This window comes from Musa acuminata, chromosome BXJ3-3 (assembly GCF_036884655.1).
Source record: "Musa acuminata AAA Group cultivar baxijiao chromosome BXJ3-3, Cavendish_Baxijiao_AAA, whole genome shotgun sequence".
Lineage (NCBI taxonomy): Eukaryota > Viridiplantae > Streptophyta > Magnoliopsida > Zingiberales > Musaceae > Musa > Musa acuminata.
Window position 1 is genome coordinate 24,861,976 of NC_088351.1, and position 11,902 is coordinate 24,873,877.

At 39.3% G+C, this 11,902-nt stretch overlaps 2 protein-coding genes across 5 annotated transcripts; both read left to right on the plus strand.

The window, feature by feature from the left end:
- The first annotated feature begins 364 nt into the window (after nt 1-364).
- Nucleotides 365-3,990, plus strand: LOC135633808 (protein YABBY 2-like). The gene is made up of 6 exons (XM_065143743.1): nt 365-557; nt 1,389-1,508; nt 2,198-2,315; nt 2,457-2,505; nt 2,581-2,656; nt 3,817-3,990. Exons 1-6 carry the CDS (start codon nt 486-488, stop codon nt 3,874-3,876), a joined length of 495 nt encoding a protein of 164 aa, XP_064999815.1. The 5' UTR covers nt 365-485; the 3' UTR covers nt 3,877-3,990.
- Nucleotides 3,991-6,373: 2,383 nt separating this feature from the next.
- LOC135632925 (E3 ubiquitin-protein ligase DIS1-like) lies at nt 6,374-10,577 on the plus strand. 4 transcript variants are annotated; one of them, XM_065141803.1, is made up of 6 exons: nt 6,384-6,533; nt 7,716-7,976; nt 8,117-8,213; nt 8,577-8,925; nt 9,432-9,818; nt 10,076-10,577. In XM_065141803.1, the coding sequence occupies exons 4-6, from the start codon at nt 8,674-8,676 to the stop codon at nt 10,394-10,396; spliced, it is 960 nt and encodes a 319-aa protein (XP_064997875.1). In that variant the 5' UTR covers nt 6,384-6,533; nt 7,716-7,976; nt 8,117-8,213; nt 8,577-8,673; the 3' UTR covers nt 10,397-10,577. The 4 variants fall into 4 exon arrangements, with proteins under 4 accessions (XP_064997873.1, XP_064997876.1, XP_064997874.1 ...); XM_065141801.1 differs by lacking the exons at nt 7,716-7,976; nt 8,117-8,213 and having other exon boundaries at nt 6,374-6,533; XM_065141804.1 differs by lacking the exons at nt 7,716-7,976; nt 8,117-8,213 and having other exon boundaries at nt 6,381-6,533; nt 8,583-8,925.
- Nucleotides 10,578-11,902: the final 1,325 nt, after the last annotated feature.

An 11,902-nucleotide genomic window follows, 5' to 3' on the forward strand; every position in this document is an offset into this window, starting at 1 on the left:
TCCAATCTTTTCGTAGGACTCACGATTTGTAGGACTCACGATTTGTGACAACTTCTTCATCCACCGTTCAAAAAATAATTCAGAAAATAAATGTGGTAAAATAATATAGTAAAGTCAAGATTAATCTTCTGAAATGTTAAAACTAAGAGAGAGAGAGAGAGAGAGAAAAGAACACACTCCCATTCACTCATTTCAGTCAATCATTACATTGATTGTACTTCTTCTACCTTGTTTTCCACATTCCCATGGCACATCCCATTCAACCTGAGAAATGTTTGGCTGGGCTTACGTTCCCGTACAACTCCTCCTCCCTTTTATTCATCCCCCCCTCCTTTACCCGTGACTTTCCATCTTGCAATTAATATGATGCCATCGCTCTTATCTGTTCTACTTCTCATCCTCTTCTCTCTTCCGCTCTTTCCATCATCTCTCTTCCACCCTTAGCCTACATATCCCCGACTTCTCAATTCCCTCTGTCGTCGGAGATGTCGTCCGGCCATGTCTTGCCCGATCAAGTTTGCTACGTCGGTTGCAGCTTCTGCAACACTGTTCTAGTGGTATATTCTGCACAGCCTCCCTCCCTCTCGCTCTCTTCGCTTTTCTTTACCTTCTCACCCATCATCATTATTACCTACCCAAAGCAGCTCTACTGAGATGAGAGATATCAGTGTATGTCTATGTATGTATCAACTTTGCTTCATCTTTAAGGGAGATTTATCGACTAAATTACAACCAGATGCAGTAAACTTTCAGGATGGTCATCATGATCGGAGGACCCAAGTTTTAGGGTATAAACGATCAAGAGTTTGTTCTTGTCCTTTTTTAGCCCTGCCAGAAGGAATATATTCGACATGAACATGTGGGGTCTCCGGTGCAGCCAAACCTTTCTACACCCTAATCTCTGAGAAGAGCTCTTCTGCGAGATCTCATAGTGCAGGTGACTCCATGCATGCGCATGTTACATGTCCTTCACCCTGGGAGATGTTGCAGTAAGCATGAAACCAATTGAGCCCATCATTTAGCCATGAAACTTGATACTCTTCTTCATCAGATTCTTTGATCCTAAATCTCTAAGCCATCTGAAACCCTAGTTCGCTGCAAAGCTCCCAAAACTAGCATGGTTGCTTGGGCTGGCTTTGCCACGACTCCAAGGAGAAGCTGGATCCGAAACCCTAGTTCTCTCTTTGCTTCTGCTTCTCTCTTCATTTCTTACAGCGAGTGTTCTTCAGAACCAGCACCGAGTACCGATTGCTATCTCGTGTCTTGTGCATTTTGTTCAGAGAAAAGTAATGCATGATTGTAACATAATTAGTCCTTTGTTGTCCCAAAGCCAAAGAGAAAAGTGTGCTTATTGTTCATCTCATGTATTCCTTCTCTTCTTACTTCAGGTTAATGTCCCTCACGACAACTCATTCAACATTGTCACGGTAAGATGTGGCCTTTGTGCTAATATCCTGTATGTGAATCTTGAAGCCTTGCTTGGAAAACTCCCACTTCAGAATCTTCAGGTTAACACACCCCTACTTTGGCTTATGATTTCTTCATGATTTGCACAGTACTTCGTGTTCTTTTGCACCCACAATTTGTTCTTATTTACTTGTTTATAGATCTGTGCAGAATTGCATACGTTAATTATTTAGTGTATGCAAAAGCAACTTTTTTTTTGCTTATTATGTTTATAGATCTTTGTGATTTAGCCTTTTTTTCGACGCTGCGATTCATCCAAAAACCTTAAGTTGGCCACTTCAAGGCTGATAAAGGAAGGAGTGCTAGAAAAACTCATGACGTGCGGCAAATGTTGGATCAATGAAGATTCACTGATGACATATTGTGTTTCGACTGCAATCGGTTCATCGAAAGCTTGAGATGATAACTTGTTGCAAGATTTAACTGTTTATAGCTCAACATCAATTGAAATAGGGGTAGATATGCAAACACTTGGAGAAAATGGATTGATCTCCTTGGACATGAACAATGGACATGAACAATGTTTTTCTCTTCTCATCAAGAAAACCTGCAGTCTAGACAATTCGTCTGTGATGCTCCTTGGACATGAACAATGTTTTCTCTTCTCATCAAGTAGCACCCAAGAATTATTTCATCTCAAATGTCAGCACAAAGATAACATCTCCCATATGTATATGGTGATGATGAACTTTTTATTTTTTACTCTTAATTCACTGAAAACAAAGTGCAGAGTCATAACCTTGGATCTCAACACCTTCACATGGATTCCGGATCTTCTTCCACCCGCACCAGGCTATCAGTGATGAGCTCGATGGATTTCGTTCAACAACAAATGCAGCTGATCCATCGTAAGCCTTTCTGCGACACCACATTCTATGCATACACACGCAAAAGTTCATAAATTCAATTCTTCTTCTTCTTCTTCTTCTTCTTCATGTCTGATTCTTGAAACAACCATTCGTGTCTGATTCTTTTCATCTTCCTGGAAGCGTCCACCGAGAAGCGACGTGCTCCTTCTGCCTATAACAGATTCATCAAGTAAGTTCCTCGACCTAAATAATGTTGGATTACGTATTGCTATCATCAGTGATATCGAGAACTTTTCTTACGCAGGGAGGAGATTCGGCGGCTGAAGGCGAAAAATCCCAACATTAGCCACAAGGAAGCTTTCAGCACGGCAGCAAAAAATGTAAGCATTACTAGTGTTGCTGAGAATTAAGCCACAAATGGTGAAGATTTAATTAGCAGAAAGTAAAGATATATGCTAGACGAATTGGTCCTCTAAATGAAAATGATAAGATAAACCCTTAGCTTAAATTTACAGCCATTTTTCACTTTAAATTTGCTGCAAAGTGTTGCTTATCAGACATGAGAGGATTATATCAGAGAGAGTGCAGAATGGAAGCTGCGAGCTGAGCACTTGGGCTTGAAGGAATCAACGATTAGAGTATGTTTTCCGACCAAGAAGGCTTTAATTGGATGGGTCACTTCGACTTCGTCATCCATTCGACCTCTCTTCATCTTCATCATTGCCATCACTTTGATCCCATCTGCCTCGTGTCTCGCCCCGTTCGATCTCATCCTCCACCTCCTCCATCACGATCTACTCCACCATCGCCTCCGCTTCCATCATCATCTTTCCTTCTCCTCCATCATAGTTGCCCACTTTACGTTTCCAGGATTAAAGTCCTCCTCGATCCGCTGCCTCCACTCAGCCATCACCATCACCGCAATGCTTCCTATTCCTCCTCTTTTTGCACGTGAGTAGGTTGGAACAGATGGAACAGGTTGGAACAGATGGAAGCCATCACCATCACCGCAATGCTTCCTCTTCCTCCTGTTTTTGCACGCCGAATACTCATCCATCCTCGAACAAATCAGTAGAATCCATATTTCCGGTAGGCATTGACCGAAGACGACATGGTTGAATCATCAAGGCGATATGTGAATGAATGAAGCTGCAGAGCTAATCTCACAATCTACAATGATTCATTCGGTGAACTATTGCAAATATAGGACATGAATACACGGTGCCCGGATCGCTAACGCATATTTATCAGAGGATTGTAGTTGAGGAAGGATCTATTCCTCGAGTGCGTAGCATACCGACTTGCTTGCTATTTAGGTCTTGATTAATCTTGATGGTTGGTCTCCAAAATTTCACCTACATTGTCAAATAGAGGATGACTGGATAGACAGGACCAGTTCGTGATAGATAGCCTTTTATCTCTTGATGCAACGAGCTCTTCCACATCATGAGACCAGGCATCGGTGTCTTCAAGTTCCTTAGCCATAACTGTTCTACATCTTCAACGATTGTGATTCATGCAGCTTTCTGTCAACTTGCAGTGGGCACACTTCCCCGAGATCCATTTCGGGCTATCCATCAAGGGGAACAAGCAAGTTTAGCTTCAAGGTCGATAACGCTGCCTGCCTGCCTGCCTGCCCAACCGAGTCACGATGGTTCTCATGTCTGTTCTTGAACGGTGTATGTCTCTCGTATGGTTTGGTCTAAATGGATTGTTTGTTCCACCATGAATCAGAGTACTAAGAGATGTTGTGTCATTTAAATCACCCTTTCTCTTTAATTAGCATGCTCGGCCTTCATGTTTCCATGTGCAAAACATTGCTGATACGTCTCACTGTACTAATCATACGCTTAGATGTCAGGAGGAAGTTCAAGATACAGGGATGAAGGTGGGCATCTCCTGGACCCTGGTCACTGACCGAGAGAACATTTACCTCGGAAAGATTTCCATGATCAAACAGAACAGAAGCTTTTCCTTCTTGCTTAAACACAGGTAAGAAGCAAAAGGAAGGATGCGCTAACATTGCAATCAATGGTGGAAAGAGTTGGGAGAGGAAAGAGACATAATTAGGCAGGAATATTGCAGGTCTGGTCGAGAACTGCCATCCTTGCCCTGTGGAGTGCACAGTTGAGTAGAAACAAACCGCTAAGAAGAACAAGGAAGACAAGTGTTTAGATATCAATCCGTGTCGGACGCTGACAACACGAAAAGGAGAATCCAATGAGAGAGACGTCGTTGTTGTTGTTGTTAGTCCAACGAACTGTCACTTCAGACAGCTTCCAGCAGCCAAAATCACGAGAGAATCTATCCCTTCCCAAATAATTACTTGGGCTCAAGAACGAGTCTGAGTTGGGGCTGTGCTCTGCATCACAGTTTGTCTGCCTCTCATCAGCCCTCAGATCGAAGTAAACAAGCAATGAAGGGGACGGACTCATGATCGTCTCAAGGCTCATGTGGCTGATCATGAGTAAACTGATGATCATCGTCGAAACGACTGCTACCACACAACCATTTCGACTCGATGACAAACTGTCTCTTGTTTCGCATCAAAAGAGACGGTATTGAGCTTGCCCAGAAATAGAACAGCACTACCAACAAAAGGAAGCTCTCACAAGCTGCCACATTGCTCGTGCATGAGTGCATGGTTTGACCAGGTGCACAACAACAACTGATCCACGTCTAGTGCGCATCTATCTGCCATGCACACTTCTCGTCGAGGACGGCTGAGGACGAGAGGAGGCAGAGCCACTTCAACCCCTGCAATGAGTGCGTGTGGCGGACGACAGTTCGTCCGCCATTGCCATCCGCATGTTGCTGCAAGGTTAGCTTTGATCTCCAGTTGATTCGTGGTGGCCGCCACTGCATGCCAATGTCGAAGGCGACCTACTTTCCGCCTCACATGGATACCTACGTGACACGTGCATCGTATACCTCTTTGGCTACATAAAATACTGCCTATTCCAAACACACATTCCATCAATCATCTTCTCTTTTCTCTCTCTCTCTCTCTCTCTCTCTCTCTCTATATATATATATATATATACACATGTCATCTCTCACCTGCAGACCCCTCTCTCTCTCTCTCTGTCTGTCTGTCTCGGGAATGGAGGCAACGATGCGTTAGGAATGAGATCACACAGTTGCCAGCTCATAATCCAGATTCCATAAGTAATTTTTGAGATCCAACATATCGTGTGATTTCTTTGGAATTAGTCAATTTTCATGCCACGTAGTAATTTTGAGATCAAACATATTTTGTGATTTTCTTGGAATGGTCAAATTTCATGCCACGTAGGAATATTTGGGCACCCTAGTAATTTCTGTGTGGCGAAGGATCTTTTTGGTCATTCGACAACTTTACGTTAGTACTAATTGAGGATGGAGATTACAATTTATAATTCCATTCTTATTATTTACCAACTAATATTAAGAATTTTAAATATTCTTAAGTTATCTTGGGATATATATATATATATATATATATATATATATATCCCCAATTTATAATTTAATTTTAATAATTATTTTATTTATTATCTGTCTTTTTTTATTTTTAATTTTATTTTCTCCACCTCCTCTCGAAGATGATGATGCAAAATGATAGATGATGAAACGAAAAGAATACAAATTAAGGAAGAGAAAATGAGAAATAATTTCTAATATTTTTTAAAATTATATTTAAAAATTATTTTTTAGGTTAATTATATTAACATAAAAATATGTTATATTTTAGACCTTTGTAAATTTGTCCAGTAAACTATGTTAGCGGTGATAGAGGAGGAGGGGGTATGAGAAAAGAAAAAAAGAAAAAAAATAAGAGGGATTTGTATCGAAGATTATTAGTCTTAACTATTAATCTCCCCGATCTCTGGAGGCATTTCCGTAATACTCGGAACCGATGTGGAGCGACAACCACCGTTTTCCTCGTTTCCGATTTCGTCCAACCTTACGGCCATTTTGTTTCGTTATTTGTTCCGTTTTTGGGGCAAAAACAGGGGACCATTAGGGGCATTATCGTCACTTAAGAATCGGATTCAAGTTCGCCTCCTCCGTTCCGTTTCCTCGTCTTTATTGCACCGTGCCGTTTATCTCTCTCTCTCTCTCTCTCTCTCTCTCTCTCCTCCCAAAAAAAGCGAACAAGATTGGCTAAGAGAGGGAGATCGAAGACGAGAAAGAAGATTGATAAGATAGGAGGAGAAGAGAAAAAGGGATGGATGATTGATGCCATTTCGCGTCGGATTCCTTTTGAACCCTTCGGTTGGCCCTCTCAAATATCTGCCCTTTCTGATGCAGTTTTTATTCGGTCCTCTCTGCGCATCGTGAAGCCCTAGAATCGATTCTTTAGGGTTTCTTTCTTGTCGTCTAAATCTTCTTGACCTTGGGATACGGTAGTTTAGATACTCGAGTCGAGACGCATTCGTCTGTCTTGTTCTGGAAATGGGGTATCCGTTTCTTGGTTTTGAGGGTTCGTAGGGTTTCTAATTTGCGGGGATGGTAGATTGGAGTGATACCTGCGATATCATTGTTGTGGAATCTTGTTCTTTGATTCATGTGGAGCTTCTTTCTCTCTTCTTTCTTCCCCTTATTATGCCATGAAAGAAAGATGGTTAGATTCAAATCTTATGATGAAAGTGGACGCTGCAACCAAACTTGATTTATTGGTAGCATTTTATGCTGTAGCCTTGGAAATTCTTGATGTAGATACCTTGCAAAAGATTGTTATGATTCTGATGTTATTTTTTTTGTTTGTGCCCTTCTTCGAATATGCAATTTGAACAGTAACACTGATTACAAGGTTTTGTTTGGTTAAAATTCTGATTCGACCTTTTGGTGTTATTTTATTCATCTTTTACCCATGTTAACGATACCAATACGACTACTCTTGTGCAAGTTCTACCAAGATGTGTAGCATGACTATGTATTAATATATCCATGGTATTCAATCATTGGAGTTTCATGCTTGAACCATAGTCAATTACTTCATCTTATCATGTTTGAAGGTAATTGGAATAAAGACGTTGATCATGATATATCACTCCTTTTTCTTTCTGGGTCATGTTGACACTGAATTGGTATATCATATTAAAATACTATAGCGTGGCATTTGCCAAACCAGAAATGATAGGTAGGCAGGACTTTATAGGAAGTTGGTAGAGACTTGATTCCAGGAATGAATTGCTAGTCCATCTACTCCAACATGTTGTCGATGGAGTATGAATTTATATAGCCACCCTATTGATGGTGTAAATAACTAGATTTTTGCTGCTGCTTGTTTGGGATTCCAAAGGACCTTACTTATTTTGTATCAGTGCTTCACAGGAGGCTTTTGTAATGTTGAGAAGTGTTTTCTACAAGTGATAAGACCTCACAGTAAATTTAGTAGCATATCTTTATTCTTCTCTTTTTTAATGGACTTAATGTGCTTTGTCCTCTTTTCAGATTCTCTTTTGATGAGGTAGTTCCAGCCAAATTGTCTATGGCATCAATGTTTAGTGAATTGCTTCTACAATTAGTAAAGAGAGACTGTATTAGAAGCAGTGGCAGGGCTTGATCTTTTCTCTGCCAATCTATAATCTAGACAAGCAAATATCTCTGCTTTGCAAACGAATTGTGGATTAACGCATTTAACAAAGATGAGAAAGTGGATTGTTATGAGAAAAAAAGAAGAAGTTATAACCAAATGCCTTCTGTGGGAATCATGTAATCCTAATTTCTTACTTTATCAAAATTTAGAAATATTCTTTTTTCTTTCCTCCTCGCTTAATAATCAGATAGGTGTTATTGGCCATGTGGACAGTAAACATTTGAAACATTTTCTCCATGATTCTTCAATGATTCAGCTGCTTAGGATGATGGTGTTTTACTGAATATTAATGTGGACATGGGGGTTATTGGAGTCAGATCTCGCCCTACTTGCGGATGCTTTCCTGGTAGCAGGTTGAACTGGTTTACCATTACAACACTAAAGTTTCAAAAGAATGACTTGAGTTATTCATGTTGTTTACGCTGCTCAATTTATTCAAAGGTGTAAAAGTGGTACATGAATTTCTTTTGGAAGGGCATTCTGTTAGCCTTTTTTTGCTACTATTAGGTTTTCCATCAACTATTAATGTAGACCTTTTTAACAGTGGAAAAGTGCCATATTTAAGGTTGATTTATTGCTTTTTTATATGTTTTCCTCAAATTCACTGAAGTTGCCATCAATTGCATATAACTATTAAGTGCCATGTTTTCTTTATAGATTGAAGACTTACTAGTTAAGAGTTATCTTAAATTTACATGGCATTGTTTTGCATTCAGTTGCAGGTCTTAGGATGATGAAATTTACTGTGCCTTTTTCTGTTCTCACAAGTACAAGTTTTGATAAAGGAGGATTTTCTTTTCTGAGACATACAAGATGACCAACTTTAAGCTGGGAAAGAAACAAATTCATGCAAGTTCATCTTCTGGTTTTCAGTCGGAAAGGATGGACGAATCACCTTCTTTACCTATGGATTCCAAGTCTTTCAATCCAAAGAAACAGGTTCAACCTCCGTCTAAAGAAAAATTGCCACATGGAAAATCTTCTCTTATACTTCCAAACAGTGACATAGATGAACTACTGGAGTGTCCTGTCTGCAGCAATGCAATGTTTCCACCTATTCAGCAGGTTTGTTTGAGTATTGGCTTGCATATATACTAATGCATAAAAGGCTCCCTTGTCTGATTTTCTCATCATTAATCTATTTGTTTTCCCTCCAACAAAATTCTATCACTTGGGCATTCTTTCTTATTATATTGAAGAGATGGCATATCGTTATTTGCACATTTTTGCCACAAGTATAACCATCAGATATTTGCTCTTCATATGTGAGTACACATTTTCTGTCTAGCATGCATACATTATGCAGCTTGAGAAAATGTTGGTTTTTTACAGGATCTCATATGTTATTCATACCTTAGGTTTCTCTGGTAAGTGTAAATTTTATTACGTTAAAGGGTTATAGGGGGGCTATGTATGGGGGAATCAGGCTCAGTTGTGTTACTCATTTGGCCTTCTGTTGTGTCGTGAACCATTATTTCATGCTTTTCTTTCCTGTGCTTCTTCAGGATTCAAGTCTGCTTGCAGATGCATTTTTTTGGATCAATCTTATTCTTTTTGTTTATTTCTTTCAGTGTCCGAGTGGGCACACACTGTGCTTCTCCTGCAAAAACAAAGTGAACAACAAATGCCCAATTTGCCGAAAGGAAATCGGCAACATACGGTGCTTGGCACTGGAAAAGCTTGCTGTATCCCTCCACCTCCCCTGTGCATACCATCATCTGGGCTGTGAAGAAATGTTTCCCTATTACAGCAAGTTGCAGCATGAAACACGGTGTATTTACCGGCCTTACACATGCCCGCATCCAGGCTCTGATTGTCCCTTTACCAGCGATAGTCTTGCTCTTCTATCACATTTGAGGGAACGCCACAAAGTGGACCTTCAAGCAGGATGCACTTTCAACCACCGTTACGTGAAACAGGATCCATGTTCAGTTGACAGTTGTTCATGGACACTAACGGTAAGCTCAGCTTTTTGTTCAGTACAAATCAATTTTACCTATCCTTCAGATTTACAGAGATGTGACTGCTTGATACACTGATACGCATATCAGTTGAAAGTGTGCATCGGTTTCGTGGCATGCTGCTTAGTTTATAACTTCTTAGTTGGCTTATTTGTTTCTAACTTCTTAGTTGGGATTTATGGCTCTTTGTTGTCATCATTGTCTTGGTGTGCTGATTGATTGTGATGTCTACCCTTGGTGCTTTTGGTTGGTAGCTTTTCAATTGCTTCGGCCAGTACTTCTGTCTCCATTTTGAAGCCTTCCTGCTTGGATGTGAACCGGTGTACATGGCATTCCTCCGTTTCATGGGCGAGGAGTCGGAAGCAAGGAGGTACAACTATTGCCTTGAAGTTGGAGGCCACGGGCGAAAGCTGAGATGGCAGGGTGTGCCGCGAAGCATCAGGACTCACCACAGGATGGTCCGCGACAGTCATGATGGCCTCATAGTTCACCGGAGCCTGGCCCTATACTTCTCAGGTGGCGACCAGAAGGAGTTGAAGCTTAGAGTTTCTGGCAGGATTTGGAGGGAGATGTGAGAAAGAAAGGCCTAGGAAATCTCGTCATTTTGTAAAGATTTTTCTTTTTCTGTGAGCTTTTTCTTCGTCTCCCGCCGACTGATGTAATTTGCAGAAATATAACACAATTCTCTGCTTCAGGCATTTTGCTATTTGATTTGGTTAATCTCATTTATCACATTAAATATTATTAGTTCAGTTTTGGATGTGATTTCAAATAAAATGTATCATGGCCATCTTGGATGGATCATCATCCAAAAGATAAATTCATCAAACGAAAACGGAAACACGTGGGGCTAATTACATTATATTTTATAGTTAGATTTAAAAAATTTATATTAAAAATTTTATAATTATGAAAGTGAAATATTTAACTTCAATTATTCTATTATCGTCGGTTGCATTACATGAATGACAAAAAATATGATGAGCAAAAAAATAATTTTAATTGTGATGACGAATGATGGTATCGTGAGTGACTATTATGGTGATGGTCAATGACAATGACACGATGGTTGGCATTGCTAATATCGATCCAAACATCGACGCACAGAAGGAGGAAGAGGAGGTAGGTAAGGCATTTGCGTTGGCATCACACTGCTTTACGTCTTTTCCTCCGTCGATATCGCTTTGCATCTATGTTGGTACTATAAGCATAAAAAATTAAAATATGCTATATTAAATATAGAAATAATCTTTTATACTAGGATTGAAATCAAATACTTAGATCTGGTTTAACGACGCATACTCTTTGATGCTATCTGTTCAGAGATCTTTGTTTGATCTGTAAGGCACTATCTTTAATCCAAGATCGCTGTCAATCTGCAAAGAGAAACTAATCCTTTCTCCTCTCTTTCTATCCTTTCATAGGACCACTTAGATTGATGGTTTAGGAAGAGAGATGAGGGGAAAATCATTGTGAGACATGCATACGTTCATTCCCTAGAGGTCCTGTCTATTTATAAGTAAGAGCAATTAGTTATATATATATAAGTGAGGTGCTGTCTATCTATATATAATATAGTCTAGGATAAGATATTAAGAAATTTCTTCCCATCAAGGTTATCTCCTAAAAAATCTACTTTAAATGGACTTCTATTCTATTGGCTAAAATATTTCATCAAAATCCAATTAGCTATATTATATATATCTTATCCAATTATAAGGACCACAAAATCTAATATTCTCTCTTGCACCATTAATTGATAAGATATAAAAGAGATATTCAAAATCAAAATAAACAAAACAAAAATTGTTTGAAAACAATTTTACCTAATTTGGATTCCAAAGAATTTTGAAAAGTATTTTATACATGACCATGAATTTTAAAACAAGCCAATAAGTCCAATAAATATAATAATACTATATAAAGTTTAACTATCAATGTGAGTCATAGCGGTTGTATTTCATCAATGTCATACTCTCTTCTATGTACTACAATATTGTTAGTCTTTCCTAATATAGTCCATAATGACCATAGTAATTTGTCTTGTCAAGTCAATCTTATTTTGTAATTACATTCAACCA